The sequence below is a fragment of the Miniopterus natalensis genome, chromosome 13 (assembly GCF_054644295.1).
Source record: "Miniopterus natalensis isolate mMinNat1 chromosome 13, mMinNat1.hap1, whole genome shotgun sequence".
In the NCBI taxonomy this organism is placed as follows: Eukaryota; Metazoa; Chordata; class Mammalia; order Chiroptera; family Miniopteridae; genus Miniopterus; species Miniopterus natalensis.
Window position 1 is genome coordinate 37,477,025 of NC_142093.1, and position 23,120 is coordinate 37,500,144.

At 38.6% G+C, this 23,120-nt stretch overlaps 1 protein-coding gene and 1 non-coding gene across 2 annotated transcripts; both read right to left on the bottom strand.

Moving 5' to 3' along the window:
- Positions 1-134: 134 nt before the first annotated feature.
- DNAAF10 (dynein axonemal assembly factor 10) lies at positions 135-23,058 on the bottom strand. The gene is made up of 8 exons (XM_016224223.2): positions 22,801-23,058; positions 14,089-14,189; positions 11,965-12,095; positions 9,620-9,721; positions 6,546-6,661; positions 5,824-5,958; positions 3,291-3,388; positions 135-1,090 (listed from the first exon to the last, which is right to left on the bottom strand). The coding sequence occupies exons 1-8, from the start codon at positions 22,981-22,983 to the stop codon at positions 883-885; spliced, it is 1,074 nt and encodes a 357-aa protein (XP_016079709.1). The 5' UTR covers positions 22,984-23,058; the 3' UTR covers positions 135-882.
- On the bottom strand, positions 17,292-17,398 carry LOC148091650 (U6 spliceosomal RNA). Its single transcript, XR_015715615.1, has one exon. It is a non-coding gene; the product is annotated as a U6 spliceosomal RNA (small nuclear RNA).
- Positions 23,059-23,120: the final 62 nt, after the last annotated feature.

The following is a 23,120-nucleotide window of genomic DNA, read 5'->3' on the forward strand; positions in this document are numbered from 1 at the left end:
GTGGGGAGGGTAGGCTTAATGAAAGTGTGATACCATTAACAACTCTAAGCTTAGCCAAAGATACAGTGAACATTGAAGAAGTGATGGTGTTGGCTTTATTACTACTAAGTTCAAAGAATCAGATCTACCATTGATTTCAAAAACAAAAATTTATTCAGAAAATATATAAAAAAGTTTGACAAAAACTAAGGCTACAAACCCCCCCCACAAGCTTGAACATCTCAACATCACTTACCATAGTCAACAACCAAAAGTCTCACTAATTTAACTCATTTTTTTAGGTAAAGAAAAAAAACAAGAGGTCTCCATAAATCACAGTATTTCATTTTATGAGTTACACTGCTAAAAACAGTTACCCAAACCTAGTTTGACTGCACGCTTTGGTTATTTTATAAAGTAATATTTTGTACTGAAACTTAGTCACTGTGAAACCTCTCAAAGTGTATTTATGAAGGTTAATTCACAGTAGTTTCACAAAGGCAAACCACTCTAAATGAAATTAAGTGATCCCTACCGCAATAGTGTCAACATGGAAATGCAACTCAAGTGTTTATTATAAAACATGGAACTTTGGTGGGGATGCAGAACACATTTAAACATGTTGAAATACAGCCAAGTATCAACTTTCTCAGAAATGGAGGGAGAAGAGCTGGCTCTGGAGACCATGGTGCCCAGGGTGCAGCAGTGAACCAGCGACCAGCCAGGTGGCCAGAATGCCACCGGGCATTCCACACCCAGGGAGAGGCGAGCCTGGAGGTCCGCGTCTGGGCCTTTTTCATCAGTCAAATCAACTTTGTTCAGTGAGGGTCGCAGGGTCCAGAACATATTCTAAATTCCAGCGCAGTGTTCCGCTGGAAGGTTTCAAAGTCCAAAGTCTTCAGGTTAAATTTTTTGGAGTTTTGTAATAATCAGTACTCTTACCATCTGATCAAATGAACTACAGAGGCAGAGGCCCCTTTTATCTGGACTCCAATCCAAACTGGAAATGGGCTGGGTAGACAACGTGACATTCTGCAGAAGGCTGACGGAACCTGCAACTCCCATCTCTACTCCCTCGGAATCTCTCTTTGACCGCTGAACGGGGTATTCGCTGAGAGCAAGAGCAGAGAAGAGGTACAGTCAGTGAAAAGGCAAAAGCCGAAACTAACACTTGCAGAGCCCATCTAACCACGTCCAGAATGAGTGAGACGCCGGTCTCCACCCCCGGCTGCATTGCAGATCCCAGCCTGAGGGCCTTCTGCGTACCACTCTATGGGAAGGAGATTCTAGACCTAAACATCATGGCTTCAAAACAGAAAAAGCCATTCCGAAACGTGATTGTCTTTCAGCTGAAAACATAAATTTATAAAATAAGAAAAGTTGAAGGCGAGCAACTTATAAACACTATTTGGTCTAGATTCGAGAGAGGGGAAAAGAAACATCCCTCCTGGCACAGAGATGTGTTCCTGGTGAAATGCTGGGGTACCGCTCCTCCTTAGAAGGCCTTTTAAAGCCTGTTAGGTATCAACTATGATAGTACCTGTATTTTACAAATGCTAATAAATGCCAGCAGTTTCAGGATACAAAGCAACTGAGAAGCAGAGCAGAAACAGAAAACATGACAGGCTCATAACCTACTGTTCTTTCTTCCTCTCAGACCATACAATTCCTTCTGATTAAAAGGAATAAAACATTCAGATAAATAAATAGCAGATTCTTTTTCATATCTCTTGGCAAAGGCTGCAATAATTTAGTATTTAACAAATAACAAAGACTTTTAAAACTCTCCATACTGTCTATTAAAGTTTTGAGACTTTACGTGTTCCAAATATGCAAAAAAAATCAGCATGTTGGGGTTCATTCATTCAGAAAATAATTTCTGAATAACTAGATGAGTTTCCTTAGGAATTCTTGGTTATGTGCTCAAGAAATTTCTCCTTTGCTGGTGTTACCGTTACACTTGACAGCAAAGCTCCAAACCAACTTGAAGATTAGGCTAGTTATCTGTTATGGTAAGGGTTAACGTTTATTTTGAGGTAAACTACAAATTTCTAATTGCATACAGACCCAACTTCACTGATATTAACTGAATCCATGATAGTCAAAAATTCCAGCTGCAAATGTGTTTACACATCCCAGCGAAAACAATTCCATGTGTGGATTACAAAGAAAACTAGGACTCAGTACTTCAAGTAAGCAGCCTGAAGAGCTGGGTCCTCAGGTAGAACAGTGAGGTGCCGCTGCATGGCTCTTGGGGATCTGCGGGGTCTGTCCCAGAGTGCAGAGGGGCTGGAACAATCAGGGAAGAACAATGGACGAGGTGCTGGGAAAGGGAAATTACCAAATGGCCTATTCTCCCAGATCTCTCAAAACTTTCCCTCTGCTTTTTATGCACAGAAACTATATAGTTTTCATTTAAAGCATTCACTCCCAGTTTTTGGTCAGCTATATCCCTAAATGCTTTTCAGAACCCTTTCTAGCTTTTAAAAGGAGCTAATAAGTAGAAAAGTATTTTGTAATGTGAAAGTTCAAAAATATTAAAAATGGTGTTTTTCTTCTATTTATTTTTTTCAAATTTTATTTTTGAAATACTTCATTTATGGCTTATGTTTTTTTCTTTTTCTTTTTTCTTGGGTGATGTTTACAGAAAGAGATAACCAATAATGCAATTTTTATCAGGCCTTTTAAATGAGCAGCTAATCAAGTACCTGCCAACTTTGGCCCTTAGGATTAGGAGGGCAGTGTGGGGTAAGCTCTCCCGGTCACTCTCCCTGCCCGCAGAGGCAGAAAGCAAGCTCAAGACAAGGCTTTTCCCAGAGGTCAATCAAGGGCCTCAGCTCTGTTGTGCTTCTATCACAAGGATGTTACGTGAACTTGGGCAAGTGAATTATTAGGACATAAAACTAACAATTCCAACCCTCTCCCTACCTTCTAGAGGTAGTGTTCTAATGACCTGCTGAGAACATTTCACAAAAGCCTTTGGTAAAAGTTTTCCTATTAAAAAAAAAACACTAGCAAAACCCATGATTTCCAATCTATGAAAAGAATTGTTCCTGACTCACTATGATATACGAAAGACAAATAAACAACAAACATATTTAATGTGTCAAAAGGTTAATATTTACTAAGTGTAAAGTAAGTAGGCTTGTTTTAAAAATGCTTAGCAAATAATACTTGTTAATACCATAAAATCTAAAATCACAGCAAAATGAACCAAGTCAAAGAAGGAAAACAAGGCAAAAAAGGTCAACCTAGTCCCACTTTACGCCCACGAAAAAAACCAAAGGAGCCCGGGCCCGGCAGAGACTCACTACTTCCAGAGGTGGAGGCCGCCGGCGCCGCCCGCCGTCAGGAACAGCTCTCGGTTCTGGGGCAGGTGTCGGACCTGCCACACGGTAGATTTATGGGCCTAAACAGGGCGAGAGGCACACAACCAGCGTGTAAGTTTATGTGATAAACGCAGCCCTGGGAGAGAAAGCCTGAAAGAAAGAAATTTTACTTCTGTAGTTTCAACAACTGTGATAAAAGTAATTATTTTCTGGTCCTTCTCTTTATAATGGCTAGAGATTTACAGGAACCCTTGAGAGATCAGGAAAAACATCACTTTTCTTTATTGCTTTATGAAACAAGTTCTACTAGATTTTTTCTAAAAAAGATGCTATCAGTTGAAAAATCTAAGCTTATAGTACCATATAAAGTATGCAAATAGATTTTATACATTTATATCTGTAGCTCACTCTGAAGAGAATTAAAAACTCAAAATACAAAATCATATGCTTCTTCCTAAGGGAAAATATAGATTGAATTTTAAAAAAATAAGCTTTATTTTTTAGTGCAGTTTTAGGTTCACAGCAAAACTGAGTGGAGAGTACTGGGAGTTCCCATATACAGAATAAATTTTAACTTAAAGCTCCCAGAGCTTTACTTTAATCTACACCATGGGACTTGTCTGGTCTTCAAAATAAGGGCCATAAGGACTTACAGACAGTGTTTATGGTCATAATAAGCCAAGGCCTTATCAGTCATATTAAACTAAAAGATAAAAATGGCAACCAGATAAAGGTTAACAGCTTGTTAGCAGTTAACAGCCAGTAAATCTATCGTAGGAGTGCTCTATTCACTGTGGGGAGCAGAGAGGGGGGAAGGGAGAGGAAGGTGGAGACGAGGGGCGAGGACAGGAGGGATGAGACTTCTGCTTCGTAGAGGCAGTGCACTGCCTAATGTGATCTAAGCCACTTCGCATTTTAGTGAGTGATTAGTCTTGACATTTGATTTTAATAGTCTTTTAAGAGAATTACCAAGAGCAAATAAAAACACATCTCAGAATACACACTTTAAGTGTGTGAGTCCTCAAGTGATTAGGTTCAAGCTCTTAAAACTTATTTTAATTTGCTTTGTAGCTTAAACTTCTTGTTTTCTTCTGGAAGTCGATAAAAACCCAAAAGGCAAGAGGAGATATGACCTCTTAAAAGAAAAGTCATTTATTTTTCAGACATAGCAATTACTAGATTAACTAAATGTAAGAAAAAAATTTGAAGATAACACTAAAATGTACAGATAATAAGAAACAAGTTGCAGTTGTATATAAAACATTTAGTAAAGAGCTTTATGCTGATACTTAATATACTTTGAAACAACAAAGGCAAAACAATATTACAATGTAGTTCCCTTGTTAAGAGTTTAGTTCATCAGGCTGTGGTAGTAATTTCCACGCAATAATAATTATTGTAATAAGACAAAATAGGAAGTACTACTGAATCCATGGTGAGAAAAGAAGTGCATTTTTATTTCCTGAACAACTTACATATTTTAATCTTATGGAAACTACAAATCTGTAACTGGCCTTTGCTTTTATACTGGAGGAAGCTCAGAGGCACATTTCTAACCCATCTCTTGCAAATGACAGGATGTTTCAGCATGAATTTTATGCAATCCCCTTACTCCAGATATCATCTTATTTTTTTTAAACAAGTATTTTCCCTTTGCCCTGCTTTCTTCATCTACTTTTCTAATGTTGTAATACCACGTTTCCTTCTAAGCTACATCAAATACTATTCAGAATAAGGCAAAGTATGTATGTATGTAAGCATGAATAAATGAATAAATAAATTTTTGAGTGCCTACTATGTATCAATCACAGTGATTAACACTTTAATTTTACTTAATATAGCAAACTGGAATGTAAAATAAAATGTGATTAAATGACACTTTATATATATATATATATATATTTATATATTCAAAGTATACAATTAGTATTATATTAAGGTGTATATTGTTATACACCTAAAGTATGTAATTAGGTAGCCCAGCGGGTGTTGCTCAGTGGCTGAGTATCTACCCATGAGCCAAGAGGTCACGGTTCAATTCCAGATCAAGGCACATGCCCGGGATGTGGGCTCGATCCCCAGTAGGGGGCGTGCAGGAGGCAGCCGATCAATGACTCTCATCATTGATGTTTCTCTCTCTCTCTCAAATCAATAAAAACGTACATTTTTTTAAAAGTACATAATTAGGTATAAATACAAATATTTATTAGAAAACACAAGGCTAGATTTTGGTGAACAAATTCCTGTCATCAGCTAGTTTTCCTATGATTGCTCCTTAATTATAAATAGTATTCCTAGCCAACTGAGGCCTTTATTATAATCAAGAAGTCTAACACTGATAAACTTTGGGAAAGTACTCTGCACAGAAAACCTTGTCAAGATCTCACAAGAATATATTAAAAATAGCTCCCTTCCCATAAAGACCTGGGAGGCACCTTGGTGACTAAGTCTATTTATTAGTCTAAAAAAGCAAAGAACATTCCTCTTCATAGAAAGACATTCCCCGCAGACTCACCTTTTCTGAAACAGAAGCAAAGCCTTTGGTCGGATGCTGTGTTCTCATGTCAAAAACATGAAACTTGCCTTCCAGAGATGTAGCTACTAACTTATTCATACTTATATCTTTTCTGTCAAACTCCAAGCTACATACCTGAAAATAGAGACTATTTATTATTGATGTTCTAACGATTATTATTCAGGAGGTTCTTTCAAACGAAGTGAAACAACTTTGAAATTATTAGCTCATGTGAAAGCATTTAAACAATCATTTTGTGTTTTGAATCAATACATTAAAAACTTAAACCATAAAAAAATGTTTTCTTGGTTAATAAGATCAAACCATCTTGAGTTCACCAACTACTGTACACAGTCAGTCAAGGCACACAACTCAGGAACCAGAAGTCTGAAAGTACCTGGGGAGGCTGTTACTTTTTTCAGGCTCTCTACAGGCTCATTTTGATATCCCAATGCGAGACCCACAGATGTCCACAGTCAGGCGGCAGGGCTGGAGACTCACTGGGCACTGCGACACCACATCTGGGTGTGTGTTCATTTTATAAAAGAGGGCCCATGATTCTCACTAGATTCCCAAAGAGCCACACAGCCCCCGAAGGTTAAGAACCACTAGTAGAGGGGCTTTTCTGAGATGAGCTGTTGGAGTCACTTTCCCTTTATAATAGTTCAGAGGTGGAAGAAAACATGCTCAAAGAAATTGAAAAGGATCTTAAGGTACATTACCCCATTCTTAATGTTTGTCTCCCACCGCAACGACATGTTTCTGAGGTCAAAAAGTTTGATATCCCCGTTGTCATAGCCAGCACACACAACACGCTCCTCTTGATTATAAGCATTGCCTGCAAATCAAGGCACAACATTTCAGATCGTTATATATGCTAATCCAAAGGCTGCTAAAATAATTTTATGAAACTATGCACATAACTTGTACCGAATCAGGTTTTAAAAATCACGTTTGGTAGAATCTCATGTTACCAACCCTGACAGGCCATCAAGGTTATTAATTTGGTATCTTATGTAGTTTTTGTTTTGTTTTTTAAAGCTCATTCTGTACTGAAGGGATATGTGAAAATGTTTACTGCATTCTAAGTTGAAAGCAAATGTTCGCTCTACACTATATCTGCAGACTAAAAGACAACTACAGTCCAAACATAGTAGGGTTCGGTAGAATAAATACAGCTATGCTTCCACTGCTTTCTTTGGTAGTAAACTATATTTGAATGAAAACAGAAGCTACTTTAAAACTTATTTATTGCCTGGCTGGCGTGGCTCAGTAGTTGAGCATCGGCCTGTGACCCAGGAGATAGAGGTTCCAATCCTGGTCAGGGCACATGCAGGGTTGCGGGCTCGATCCCGAGCAGGGGGTGTGCAGGAGGCAGCCGATCAATGGCTCTCTCATCATTGATGTTTCTTTCTCTCTCCCCCTCTCCCTTCCTCTCTCTGAAATCAATAAATACATATTTTAAAATAATAATAAAAATAAATAAATAAAACTTATTTATTTTGCTAAAGTTTGCTCTGGGGTTACCTCATCTTTGTAAGGAAACCTGAAATAAGTTGTAGCACACTGTGACATATTTTTAGTTGTATGGTCACACCTGTAAACTTATAATCTGTAGTTAAATTCCTCCTGCTTGGTTCCAGGGATTTTTTTCTGGACTTCTCTTGCAGAGGAAACTGTGTGAAGTGAGAGGGGGGTCCATGTAACTGTGCTGGGCTATCTGGGCATCTTATCCCAAAGTCTTTGTTTTCTACCACCTCAACTCCTGCCTTCTCAGAAAACCCCGTCCTGCCTTTCTACCGTGGGCCCACCCAGGTGACACAACAGCCCTTACACGCAGGATGTCCAACACTGACCTCACCATGTTCCTTTATAAACCATCATCCCTCGTGAGACTTTTTCTTTCTTTCTTATTGTATTGTGTCTACCACCCAAAGTCAAGTCTCCTTCTGTCATTATCCCCCCTTTTACTCTCTTCTGCCTTTCCCACCCCTTTCCCTCTGGGAATCACCATACTGTTCTCGTGTCTACAAGTTTTGTTTTTTTCCTTAATCCCTTCACCTTTTTCACCCAGCCCCTCTATCCATGAGTCTGTTCCTATTTTGTTTGTTAGTTTATTTTGTTCGTTAGATTCCACATATGAGTGAAATCATATGGTACTTGTCTTTCCTTGACTGGCTTATTTTACTTAGACTAATGCTTTCCAGGTCCATCTACGCTGTTGCAAAAGGTAAGATTCTCTTCTATTTTTATGGCTGAGTAGTGTTCCATGGTGTAAATGTACCACAGCTTTTTAATTCACTCATCTACTGATGGGCACTTGGGCTGCTTCCAAATCTGGGCTATTGTGAATACTGCAATGAACATAGGGGTGCCTATATTCTTTATAGATATTTCTATTACTACAATATTTCCTTCTACATACTTTCTTCCAAGTATGAAGAAATTTCCTTCTTCCAAGTATGAAGAAAATTCTTGAAATTTCCTTCCAATTTCAGTGGTTCAAATTCTATATATTCTTGAGGTAAAAAATGCCCCCACTGCACCCTAGTCATCTCTCCCTTGGGATTCTTTCTGCATTTGTCCATGCCTCTTGTGACCTTTTACCACTCCTACCTTGTAACTATAATTAATGTAGATAGCATGTCCTCTTTACTAAACTATAAGCATCTTGGAGCTAGATAATGCATTGGTTTCACCTTTCTATGCCCAAAGCTTTGCACTTACTTGGCACTCATAAAAAATTGTCAAATCAATGGATTTTCTTTTTAAACTTAATGTCCTATATTTAAAATTGTACTTCTGTCCCTTAGATCAATGTTGAAAGGCTTTAATGAACACAAAGGTAATTACTTTTTAATTATTATATCAATTTTTGGATGATGATTCTAAATACTAAACCTGAAATTTCTCCCCAAGTGTATGTCTTAAGTTTATATATTATTGCTCATAATACACACACAAACAGTAATTCCCATACAATAACTTATTTTTAAAATGGATGTCTAAACCTTTTCTCTAAGTAATAGTCCAATTTTAAAATAACATAAAAAGCTGAACAGTTCACATATATTGTTAAATCCCACTTTTAATGTCTGTTATCCAGAAGATTATACTAAGAAAAAGAGGAAAGAAAATAGAGGTTTAAAACTAAATATGCCCTATATCTCTTACTAGCAAAAATTATTTTACTTTTGGTGCTCGGCAAGAGACACAAAGGTAAACATATTAGTCCTACAAAATCAACATTTGTTTTAAGTATATTAATAGAGGAAGACAGTTATTAAATTTACAAGAAATAATTTTGTAATGGTATAACTATTTTCTAGAAAATAAACATACTCTATGTAGAGTATAATGTAAGATTTGTTAGGTTACCATCTCCTCTTGAGGCTCTACTTAGCTCCATTATTGGCATTTGGTTGTAACTAGGTCAATATCTAGTAAACACAAGTACGTAGTAATGGCAAATTCTTTTTGAGCACTTAACCATCTAAGCACAATTCTAAGCACTTTACGTGTATTAAGTTACTGAATCCTCATAGCAACATTATTAAGTAAATTCTCTTATTACTTCCATTTTATAAATGAAGCAACCAAGAAACAGAGACCCTTAAGAACTCAGCCCCGGTCACACAGCCAATAAGTAGCACCAAGAGAATTCAAACCCGGGCCACAGAGGTTGACGTTAACCACCACGTCTATTTGCCTCAGTAAACTGTCAGAATAATCAACAAAACAGCCTATAGAGACTGAAGCGCTGTGCTTTTTACCACCTGATACTTCAGTAACTCACCAAACGCCACGGTCCAGCAGTCTCTCTTGTTTTCTCCTTGTACAGGTTCCATATTAGCGACAGGATCATCTTTCTGCCTTGGGTCCCACACCTTCACAGTTCCTGTCACAAACAAAAGTGAGTTGGCAAAATTCAGCAAATAATGGCATTTCTTTTCTGCATTCTTTTCCTGTGGCTTCCCATACACATGGCAATATTATAGACGTTATAACATCTGAAAAATAGTCACATTTTTCTGACTTCTAATTGGGTAAGTTGTGCTTAGTATCAATGTAACCCATATGATACTGTCTGACTTAAATTTCCAAATGGATATACAGAAAAACCAACAACTGTTCCTAAGTTATCAACAAGGTTGATTGACAAGGCAAACACAAATGTTATACAGTTCAAATCACGCTTTACTTTCTTTGCTTAAGCCTAAAACTAGTTATTAGTTATTTAGAATATCAGTGCCATTTTAATTATTTCCTTACCACCCAAATAATCACTGGCATTTATTCTTTATAGAAATGAATAAACTAATTTTACGTCTGTGATTTCTTACATGGGGTTTTAGAATATTATTTCATGTACAATTAAGTTTAATTTCCCTGTGGCAATAGAGAACAGGGAAATATTAAATAAAATTAACAAATAATTCTCCTCAATTTAATTTTAACTTTCTCATTTTAATGCAAATTACAGGACCACTAACTAAATGGTGTCACTGCCTATGAGAAATACAAATGCATGTTATAAAATGGCTGAAAGGAAAGTACCTGAGAGAGAACAGGAAAAGCATAAAAAAAAATCCTTAAAAGGGATAATAAATATAGAAAAAGGGGCACTATTCCACTAGATTTATCTCCAAGAATAAAATAAAATTGGTTATTAAAAAGGCTGTTATAAGGAGAAAAAAATTTCTGCAAATATGACAAGAGGTTTATATTACTCCACAGGGTTCATACAGATTGATAAAATTCATATGGAGTTTGCAATAGTTAAATGAGCGAAGAACATAAACAGGCACTTCACAAAGCAAAATTTACTAGTAAACAAATATAGAAAGAAGTTAACAAAAGTTGGAATGGAGTACACTTTTATCTATAAAATTAGGGAGAAAAGGAAAATCAGCACTGTGGCTAGACTGGAAAACTACCTCACCTATTGTAGCTGATAAGGTAAAAGATACTTTGCAAAGTTTGACAATAAATTTTAAAAAACATAAGATACATTTATTCCAAAAGAATTATATACATGATGATACTCATCTCTTCATTATTTTTAAGTCTCTCTCCCAAAACAATAAACAAAAAACTTATGGTAAACTGAATGCTTATTTTATTATTTATCTTTATTGATTTCAGAAAGAGGGAGAGGAAGAGGGAGAGATAGACACATCAATGATGGGTCATCACTGATCAGCTGCCTCCCACATGCCCCTTGCTGGGGATAGAGTCTGCAACCAGGAATCGAACTGCGATCTCCTGGATCCTAGGTCAACGCTCAACCGCTGAGCCACGCCCGGCCAGGCTAAATTAAATGCTTATTAACAGGGGCCTGGTGAGAACACTGTGACACGTCCATAGGATGGGATGTGACGCAGTCGTTAAAATAAACATGAAAACTATATGGAAACAGCAACATTTACATATTACAAAACATTAAATGGAAAAAGTAAGATACAAAATCACACACACACTGATAACTACACGTTGCTGCACATAAGACTGGAAAGGAAAACAAATCTAGTAGCTACGCTGGTATGGTAGGCTGCTATTTTTCCTTCTATATTCCATATTGTTTTTAGGACTGGAAAGAATATTTGATCTCAAAAACATAGCTGCCCTTGAGTAACTATTAGAAAATTCCACCAACTTTTCTTTAACACCTGTCCCTTTTCAGTCCCTGCAGAGCGGAAAAGCGAAGTTGGTGCCCTTGGAGCTTCCTACAGTGCTCAGCGGAAGGATCACAGAACTTCAGTGTTCAACCAGCTGTCAGCGTGACAATTTTCACAAGTACTAATCCTGCTTTTTAAAAAAAGAAAGTGAAATGCTGCCACCCACATTATATTGTCAGCTGCCTCAAAAGCCTATAAAGAAATTTTAAATCCTTCGAGGTTCATAGGAAACTATGGTTGTTAGTAGTTGAACTGGCTCAAAACTAAGAGTTAAGTGCTTTCCCTCTATCTCAAAATACTCAAGAATGAAACAATTTAGGGATATGCAATCAAACCTGCCTACTAAAAAAGTGCTAGATTTAGTGGGTCAAGGTTACGGATGATTTCCACATACAGAGGATATACTGTTGTATAAAGATTTATCTTTAAAAAAAATTAAAATACATAACATAGTTAGACTTACCATCTCGGCTGCCAGTCACAATTTCAGGTGCGCCTTCCCCAATTCCGAGTCCACCTACACCATCTATAGTATTTATAATTTCTTTATGGCCCTTTACAGAATAGACTGGGTTCTCTGGAGCTTCCAAATTCCTAAACAACAGAAGACAGCTTCTTTCTTACACCACATGTCCCAAACATTCAGTCCACTACTAAAATGTAAGAATGTATACCATATTTAGATTTTTGTTTAAAAATAAGGGTTTTGCTATGAATTTACACATATACTCCCATTTCTTCTCTCCACTTTAGCATCTTTTAAGCCTTCAATGAGAATGGTCATTATTCAACTTGGAATTCAAACCCCTGAGTCTACTTTACTTAAGATGATTTATGTAGGACCTCTGTACATGAATTACCAGGTCTGCTTATTAATAAGGGCAGATTCGCTGTCTCCTCCCCAGACATAATTAATAAGGACCTCTGGGATGGGGTCCCAAACCTGTGGACTCTTTGCTGACTGAAGTCTAATAATTACTGCTTTAAATACAGAGTAAATTCAAAGGATTTAGAATGTTTCCAAAGTAGGCCTTGGTAGTTTCATCTTGAGATCTTCTGAGGTTTATTTTATTATATGAGTAGTATGTACTCAGTACACATTTCTCCCTTTATAATGTATTATTTTTCACTGAATTCCACATTGATTTTCATCTAGTTATATATTTTTCAGTTTATCAACCCACTGGTCACAAATAATAGTCAAACTGGCTGAAGTCTGTCTGATTCTGGGGTTTTTTAAGAGACAGGAATGCAGGAAAGTACCTGCTACTGTGTGTGCCTGAGTCTGCGCGAGAGCTGGATGATGAACGGCCCAGGCGGGTTACGTTAACACATCCCTTTTCTCGCTCGCCACCCTTCTTTTGCTTTTCTACTGGAGCTCCTCTCCGTATTTCTCTTTAACAAGTCAGTTTTCAACAACTTACACTTTTTAAAAAAGGAATGTAGTTTTTCATGATGCAATCCCAACTTATTAATGGGCCAAGATTAGCAAATTTGAGATAGTTCAACCTAGTTTAGACATGATGTTTATCTTTGTAGCATTATTGTGAAAAAATCAAGAGACTAAATAGGATTGAGGTCCTACTTAAAAAACTATTTTACTATTTTTACAGATTTTTTAAAAACATTACTTTTTAAAACATAAAATTATAAGACTTATCAATGAAAATAAGTCAGTAATACCTGTTCTACTCTATTAGGAAGAAAGTCAACAGTTACATTTGTCTCATATTCTTGTGCTGAAATATATTTTTTTAAAAAGCAACACTCAGACTAGTCCCTCTCCCAATTTCTTTGAAAGTATACACCACAGCATGTAAGAACTAATGCACTGTAATAAACGCTAACTTAATTATTAAGCAGTTAAAGCAAAGGTAAGTTAAAATAGCTTCATTATGTTTTATATTAGGAGTCTAAGACAGATAAATAGGTCAAAGTAATTTAATTACAAAGTAGCAGATTCTAAGTGAGAAATCAAGAAAGGTCACATTAGAAAACATGAGGCAGGGAAGACACTTTCTCTTTACAACATTACTGTGTACTTCAGGTGATTAAGAGATATTCTTGAAAAGTAATTGCAGAGAAATTTGAATTCACTCAGCTCTAATTTAAATATAAGGAAATAACTCTAGGTAAAACATGAAAATTAAAAGCCTTTGGCACAATTGTAATTTTGCTAATTCAAAACAGGTTTATCTTGATTTGCTCAACAGATGTGTTCCTAAAAAGTTGTGCTTAGATGTTAGCTAACACATTAAAAAAAATTAAATGAATTAAAACAAGCAAAAACTCAGTATCATTCTGTAATGCCAAACGCATTGCTGAAATGCACACAATTACTATCTAATTTTTCCCCACCTTATACAAGTGCATTTTTATATATTGTATCCTTCAAGGTGGAGGGGAATAGCCCATTATTTACAAATACAAGGTATAAATGGTAGCACCAAACAGCATATGTAGAAATAAATATTGACATTATTTGAAATACCTAAAGAAAAATTAGAATTCTCTTTCACTGGAAGAGTAACAAGACTACTGAAGAAATTGCTTATCTCATGTCTTAATACTAATTTAATAATCTTACCATATATGAAGGTTTCCAGCAAAATCTCCAGTAGCTAAATATCTCTGCTGTAAAGATGTTGCACCAAATGTTCCACATTTAATGGGTTTGGCCTTTTCAATCTTGATAAAAGAGAGGGAGAGAGGATACATTATCTATGTAAGCAACTATTTATAACCCAAGATATTTACAGCTTTATTATGGGATTTAAGTAAGTCACATAATGTAAAAAGCTATTAAAAATGTTTTCTGATAAAAAATTGTCATGCTTTTTCTTTAGTCATTCTTCTGTAGTTTAAAACCTCATAACTGTCAAAAATAATGAGTTTTAATTTTGCCTTTCCTCTCATCTCGCTAATGAGACATTCAAATGCTGACAACTCTATCATCTCCATTGGTTTGCAAATATGAAAATTTCAGCATTTAATGTGATATTCTTCCTTAAGATCCTCTGCAGAAATGAGAACGTAATGAAGATACTGTTCTTTCCAGATGGCTACAGGAACAAAAATGCTTATGAGTCTCTCATAGTTTTCCCTGCAGAACCCTCTAAACTGAGAATGTTTATGTCCTGTTCTCTATCCATAGAAATTTGTATACCTGTGTGTACCAAAGGCACTGCTATTAGTGTGGATTAGCCAATCTTTTAGGGTTCCTTTCATTTAAAAGGCAACCGCTCCAAGTATTGTATATAATCATTAGTAAAATAACTATACGCCAATGCACTATTTAAGGCATGTGGCTTATGGAAGTCACCTGAAGACCATATCACAGAAAAGTTCCTTGGAAATGATCTAATACAATACCCCCCATCATAGATAAAGATAGCCAACCCTAGAGCTTTACAGATTTGCCCAACTCAAGCATTCAACATTCAGTGACCTACTATATGCAAGTCCATGAACTAGGCAGAGGACATAGAGATGAACAAGACTGGCCATGCCCTCGAGGAGTTTACAACCCAAATACAGGAGTGCCCCTATCCAGGGGGATATGTTCCAAACTCAGTGGACACCTGAAACAGAAGATAGTACTGAACCCTATATGCACTATGTTTTTCCCTATATATAACTATGATTAAGTCTAATTTATAAGTCAGGCACAGTAAGACATTAACAAGAACTAATAATAAAATAGAACAATTATAACAATGTACTGTAATAAAAGTTATGTGAATGGCTTTGGGCCATTACTAAGTAAAATAAGGGTTACTTAAACACAAACACTGCAATCCTGAGACCGTTGATCTGATAACCAAAGCGGCCACAAAGTGACTAACAGGCAGGGAGCGTATATACCGTGGATACCAGGGTGGGACAGAGTAAGATGGTCTGAGATTTCATCACACTACTCAGAGTCGTGTGTGATTTAAAACTTATGAATTGCTTATTTCTGGAATTTTCCATTTAATATTTTCAGACTGTGGGTAATGGAAACTGGAAAGGGAAACTGTGGATAAGGGGGGTGCTACTGTATCACTTCCTACCTGACTCCTCCTATATTTACACATGCATTATGACACTCCCACCGACTCCCACACCTCTGCGGGTCTTTGATGTTTCTGATTTCTCCAAAGTCCCCATTGACCTCAACTTCACCTGCTCAGGTCACTGACATCCCTCCAGGGGCCTGCTTTTCCTTCCGGCTCCGCCCCTGGAAACTCTGGACAATCTGGAATTAGATGAGGCCACTGCTTGATGCCTGTCCCACAATACACTCTAGCCTTATAATACCCATTTACTGTCAGCCTCAACAGGGCAAAACTATTCCTCTTATTTGGTCCCTACAATCTTTAATTTTTTTTATTCTTAATGTTTACATAATACATTTCCCTCTAAAAATTCCAACAAAATAAGACTAAAGGGAAAAAAGTGAGTCTCCCTTTGACCACAGAAGTAATGCCCACCCTTCTAAGCCTCTTTCTATACATTTACAAACACATATAAGGTTGTTTTAATATCAAAAGGCTCATCATATGTTGTCCTTTGACTTGATTTTTTTCACTTAACAATATATCCGTATGAACTTTTCCCCTACACCGAGTTCACCAGTTGCTAGGGCATCTCCCCTTGTAACCCTTCAGGTCCTGTGTCAAGCTTCATCCCTCCCATTAGGGCTGGCCTGTTTCATATAATTTAAAATATAATTTCCCTTGCACTTTCAATGTTTGGCCAGGCATTTCCATATAGGGTATACACAGCAACTTTCAAAGAAAAAGAAAATGAAATTCACTTCACACAAACTAAAACTAAAAATTTCTTCCATGATTCAAAAGAGATTGTTACGTGGTACAAAGCTTTGGAAACTCTCAGCTTGTTAAGGTTTCTCATGGTTTGGGACCTAGATAAATTGGCAGTTACTAAGTAGCCAGGTATAAAATAAAGCATTCACAGCCTCCTTGGAATTGTCCAGTAAACAAATCAGTCATCTACAATAACATGGTTGTAAAAGACCATATTGGTAAGAAGTGCAGAACCACAGAATGTTAATTTTTTTCTTTTTAATGCATAGGTGGACCAACATGACATGTTACTCACTATGGGTCCTCCCCACCTATTCCTTCCCTCAAATAAAAGTACCTAAAATAATATATTAATACTGATATAGCACCTAATCACAGTTAGGACACATTTCCCATGGTTGAACTAATTCAAAGTTCCAGCTTATACCAACTGAGAAACAGCCATCGACTCCCCCCGTCTGTTTCACAGTGGGCCTGGGTCTCCCCAGCTCTAAGTCATGGGTAATGGCGGCCCTCTCGGTAAGATGCAGGTGGGCCCTAATGGGCAAGAATGTGGTCCCAGGGACTCAGAGGATTAGGAGCCTTGGGCAGCTGCATCATAGACTGACAGAACTCTGGAAAACTCTTCTCAGAGAAGTACTGGGAAGACTGGTCACCCACTTCTTCTCTTCCCCCAGCTAAAAGCATTCTGCCTCTCGTAATTCCACTCCTCCCACCTGGAGCCTCTGGCGGGGTTTCTCTCCTTCTTCCAGGGCCATGGAAGAGGGAGCAGCTAACTCCTACCTGTCAGTGCCTACAGGGAGCACACAGTTCTTCTAGGATTTTATTGCTGGTAATAAAAACTTGGGAAGCACAAACTTAGCTCCTTATCTTATGCCTTTACCTAATGTTCCTTTGGGCCCTCTGGAATAGGGAATCTCAAACCATGCTCCTGGAACACACTGATCTTCTGGCACCAATGCAATTTTTCCCCTCTTTTTAAAAAAATATAGAATGCTTCATGAATTTGCACGTCATCCTTGCGCAGGGGCCATGCTAATCTTCTCTGTAATTTTCCAATTTTAGTATGTGTGCTGCCGAAGCAAGAACAGGTACCTACATAAAAATTTTTTTTAAAGCTGACTGTTTTTTTCTCAAATTTAACTTTTCTTCAATAATTTTTTTAGCTTGTTTGTTAGAAAATACTAGCAAATGAACGCCAACAAGAGACTCTGGAATTGAGGATAAGAAATTTCCTGTGATGTAAAGATCAGAATATATATATATTGTCAGATTTTCCTACTGGAAAAACCATTCCCTGTGCAGAGACAAAGCTGCCTATTCCAGTGCCTCACGGTATTCCAAAACCAGCAACACGATGTCCAGATGTTCTGCCACCTGAACATGTCGGAGGATTCCTACCTTAGAAGAAACGAGGCTTAGAACTATGTATGCCATGTATATCTATTTCATGATGGGCCATATACTAGTTTCACTTCATACCTGCATAGATTCTAAAAGTGGATATTATTGCAAATATAATGGAATAAAATAAAATGTATGTACATTTAGAGGTACAGACTCACAGGAGTGGCACCACAGCCTGTGGTGTACAAAGTGCAGGGAACCCTTTGAAATCTGGCCTTCGTCTCTCAGGCTTCTCCCCATCCCTCTACTACACTCTGGCCACACCTGTGGCTTTTTGTTCTTCAGACACACCAAAGTTATTTCTACCTCAGGACATTTGCATTCCTCTTCCCACTGCCTGGACTGCTCTTCCCTCACTCAGATCACATCTTCCTTCTCACAATTCAGATTTTAGTTTAAATGTCACCTCCTCTAAGAGGCCTTCCCTGCCCCTCCAATCGGAAGTGGAACTCCCAAATCACTATCAATCTTGCCCTGTTTAATCTTCTTTATGTCACTTACCAACTAAATTATTCAATGATCTATCTCCTCCCTTTCTAGAATGATTACCATGAGAATGGGGCCTTGTCCAATTTGTTCAGCTCCTAATAGGTGCTCAACATTTGTTGAATGAAAGTATAACTGGTCATCTATTAATCTCTGTTCTAGTGTTGGGAGGGAGAAACCACTGTAGACTGAATTCCCATTCCCATTTCTCCCACCATGTTTTCAAGTGACATACAGTTTCTGGTGTCATTTATATGCAATAATGAAAACAGTATCTGTATGCTGGACACCTATATATCAGATACTGTTCTAGATGTTTTCTAGACCAGACCACCCCTTCTCTTTCCAACACACACAACTGCACACTAAGCCCTGGGAAGACCCTTTCCAGAGAGGAAACAGGGTCAGAGGGCTAGACTTGCCCAAGGTCCCAGAACCAAACTAGGCTGACTCCAGGCCTACACATATAACAATTAAATATTTTATTATGTAGCCCCCATTCTGTAAACCTCAGAGTCACTAGAAATACCAAAGAAATGTTCCAATCCTGAAATGGATTGAGAGGTAAATGGTTCAGGCATGAATTAAACCTACTTTCAGATTTGTGTCCTTTGGTTTTTACCTTCATTCTTATCTTTACAAGACAGAAATATATATTTATGTTGTGCAAGAATCAAATTAAACTCAAAATATATAAACATCTTAACAAATAAACTCAGACATATAAACATCTTTTCTGCCCAAGGAGGACTGCACTTTGCTCAGAAAGGCTGAGCTATTCTGACAAATGGACTTATAAAAGCAGGGGTCTTTTCTCTTTCCTCAGTCATTCATGGAAATCATAATAGTAGCTAAGTTAAGAGAGGGTGCTGGAGTGAAGCTAATTTTTACAGTTCATAAAAAATGCCGTTAAATACTTCACCTTTACAAAAGAAAACACGAAAAGAATTCAGTGGTTACTTAAAATTCTTCTCACTTGAAAACCGTTATAAAATATATGTCTATTTTGTGAAATTTGTTCCATAATGATAATTAGTATATATGAACTTTTGCCATATGATAGTGAAAATGACCACCCATGATAGCTGCGTTTGACCCAGATGTCGGTTCTCTTTGCTACAATAAGTTACCATGGTTAAAGAAGCCCATGATGGATAATTCTAGTGAGAGCTATTTTTGTTCTGTCTGTGGGCAGGTCTAGTACAGCTTGTCAGTATTGCCTCCTCCACATCCTGGCACTACTTAATTAACATTAAAAGGTTTAGTCAACCAAATGCTAACAAGCAGTGAATTCAGTGCCACAGGGACTAAAAAAGCAGAACTATATTAGCTTATTACTAAATTTTAAAGTGTAAACATCTCCAACTATAATTCCATTTTTCAGGGCTACCCCTAGTCCTTCCTGCCAATTAGAAAAATGGTGCCTTTTACAGGCCGATGAAGTCTCACACGGGTAAGGCTTGATGAAAGAGATGCCAGACGCCCGAGGGTGACGCAGCAAACTGCGCAACTGTACCTGGCGGCCCCGCCTCATTCTCCATCTATCTCTAGTAACAGGATACGGAAGGCACCAACAAAGATTTTCTTCCTTCCTTTTCATCTTGGATGCACAGGCTTTGGAGTACATGACTTGAGGTGGTCCCACAATGATAGAATCAAGTATGTTTCCTAATGTTTTAATAAAATAATTCATCTAGCTCCATTGTGGTCAGTCCTGTACTCATTAGAACCACCTGGTGGAAGTTGAAAAAATACTGACGCCCAGACTTCACTATAGTGTAGATGCAAGAGTCTCAGTGCATCAGGACCTCTAGGGGTGGGACCAAGGCATGAGTATTTTAAGCCACACACACAAAACAGCAACAATACACATTCAGGTGACAATAATGTATGTTAAGAACTGAGATGCACTGAGCTTGAACTTAACTTTATTCTTTCCGAAGGCACCATCACAGCAAAATACCATGTTAAGTTCTTAAATGTTTTTGTATTTGTCTTATCCTCTCTTTATACAGCAGGCTCTTTAGGAGAAAAAAATCATTTTAGTACTTTGGTCTTTCTTCAGCGTAGTGCCTTGAAACAATAGTTTCTCAGCAGATAGTTGATGGTAGAAAAAAAGAAGACCCAAAAGATACAGGTAAAATATAAAAAGTAGTTACTCCTAGGGTTGAGATCATGGGTGATACTAATTTTCCTCTTTTCCTATTTATATTTCTAAAATATTCTATCATTAACACATTACTTTTGCTAAAAAGCAGATTTATTTCAAGAACTCCTTAGAATCCTCCAGAATCTCTAGAAGAGACAAAAAGCACTATTTCACTTTTTGGAACAAATATATTCCCAAAATATACACAAATCACAGTCTTATAAAAAAGAAATCACGCCCATCCGGGCAAGGCTCAGTGGTTGAGCATCAACCTAGGATCCAGGAGATGGAGGTTCGATTCTGGATCAGGGCACATGCAGGGGTTGTGGGCTCAATCCCCAGTAGGGGGAGTGCAGGAGGCAGCCGATCAATGATTCTCTCATCATTGATGTTTCTATCTCTCTCTCCCTCTCCCTTCCTCTCTCTCTGAAATCAATAAAGATATATTAAAAAAAAAAAAGTCACAAGTCTATAGATGCTCTCTGGTTGAGCTTTGATTGTTGTTTGTTCCTAATACTTCACCTTTAAACTTCTTTCTGCTATTCTAATGTTTCCCATTTGTTTAAACCCCTCACCCCAATCATATAATCAATAAATCAATAATTCAATTACCCATTACATTAAGTATATGATTGTCTAACCACTAAGCTGTACACCTGAAACCAATACAAAATAAAATTGCAAGAAAAATAATTAAATTACCCAAGTTATATCTTTTACATACATTTACTCATTCTTTTAACAAGTAATTTACTGAGACACTGCTCCTTATGTACCATATTAAAGAAAGACACTGTGCTAACCGGTGTGACTCAGTTGGTTGGGCAGCAGTCCTGTGCACTAGGTATGTGCCCTGCCTGGGAATGGAATCAGCAACCCGTAGGGGGCGGGCAGGAGGCAGCCAGTGGATGGCCCTCTTCCTCCCTCTCTAAAAATCAATAAAAAAAATCTTAAAAGAAAGAGAGAAGGGAAGGGAGGAAGGCAGGCAGCTTCTACAGATAAATGGGACAGGATGATATATTTCAGGCACATACAGTACCACAGGAATGCAATGTAAGAAAAGTTTCTTTGTGTGGGATCTGAACATAAATCAAATAATCTGAACTGGACCTTAGAACAGCAACAGATGACTGGGGGCTAAGTGGTGAACAACTTAAGGAGAGAGAGAAAAGAACAAGCCACGTTTACTGAGTAGAGTCCCTGACTAGAGAAGACAAACAAGAAAACTGGCACTTGTAGAAATTTAAAGCGGGATGGGGCCCAACTTACCTTCTAATCTAAGCTTTCCTATGGACACTATATTCATTCTTTACTTACCTGTTTAACCTCCAACTCCTCCAAGCAGATTCTCTCTATAGCTTTTGATCCCTGGAGTTGTCAACCTTCCCTGTAGTCTATCACACCCCTAAACACCTGAGTATGATCATTTCCCCCCCCAGGCAACCCAAATCAAGGCATTTTAAAAACTGTAAGCAGGTATAAAAATGTTAGCTAACAACATTACTCTTAAATCCTTTCACTAGTGATTTTTACAAAACTTGTAAACCTGACCATGCCACACACTGCTTAAAGCCCTTCAATGATGTCCTGTTTTTCTGGGGGGGGGGGGGGGGGGGGGGGAATACATTTTAAATGACTCATAGATTTTTGCAACTTTTGGTCCCTGCTTACCACTTCTGTTTCATACGAAGATCCTCTCTCTCCCACAGCTGAGTTTCCCCACAGGCCGTTTCCTCTGGAAACCTCTTCCTCCATTCCTAGGTTGGCCTAAATAGTTTCTGTTCATCCCAAATCTGTTTTCACTCTCACAGAACCCTGTCCTTGTATGCTTGAGAAATTCATCTTGGCTTGTATTTATGCATCGTTGGTTTGATTATTTAACTGATTCTCCCTCCCACCAGAGACCTCCCTGAGGTCGGGGACACTGTCATCCACACGCCTGGGAATACCAGGCGATAAACTAGTATGTGCTGGGTAAGTGTGTGTTGGGGGGGGGGGGGGAGGCGTCTCCTGCGATCACGCACGGCGGGCATACGGGCGCCGGCTTTGGCTCTGCTTGCCAGAAAAAGCATCTTACTAACAAGGGGCCTATTCACAGGCTCTCCGCAAACAAACTGCGCACTGCTCCACAGGGCCTCGAATTTTGACCCCAACTCGTAACTTCACTCCCAGACACCTGCGGGCCGCGAGGGCGCGGACGAACTAGCCCGCGGAGGGGAAGTCAAGTCTGGACCGAGAGCACTGTACGTGGGAAGGATTTCTCTAGGTGCGATCCCCTGCGCTGCGGCCGCGCAGCTCCGGCTGTGCTTTTAAGGGACACGGGGCGAAGGCACTGGACGAAAGGAATGCAGACACCCCCCCCCCCCCCGCAGGATCCGCACTCGCCTTGCCCCCCCCCCCCCCCGAACTCCCAGATCCTGGAACTGGGCAGTCGCGACCCGGCACCCACCTCCCGAAGCAGCTTTAGGTCCCCGTGCTGGATTTCGTACAGCTGAATGACGCCGGTGCCCCGTGCGAAGTTGCCCATGGTCACAAATTTGGCGCTGCAGGGCACCCACTTACAGTCAAACACCGTGTAGTTGAGGCCCTTCTGGATATGGGCAATGATCTGAGGCTTCTCGAAGGCCGACATGGCCTAGCCGCTCTCTCCTCCGCCAACCGGCACTTCTGGACGCTGACAAACCCCTAACCTGGAAACCAGACTCCAAACATTGACGACCGCTCGTCCCTCCCGCTTGCCGTACTCGCCTCCTCCCCCGGCTCCCTAGC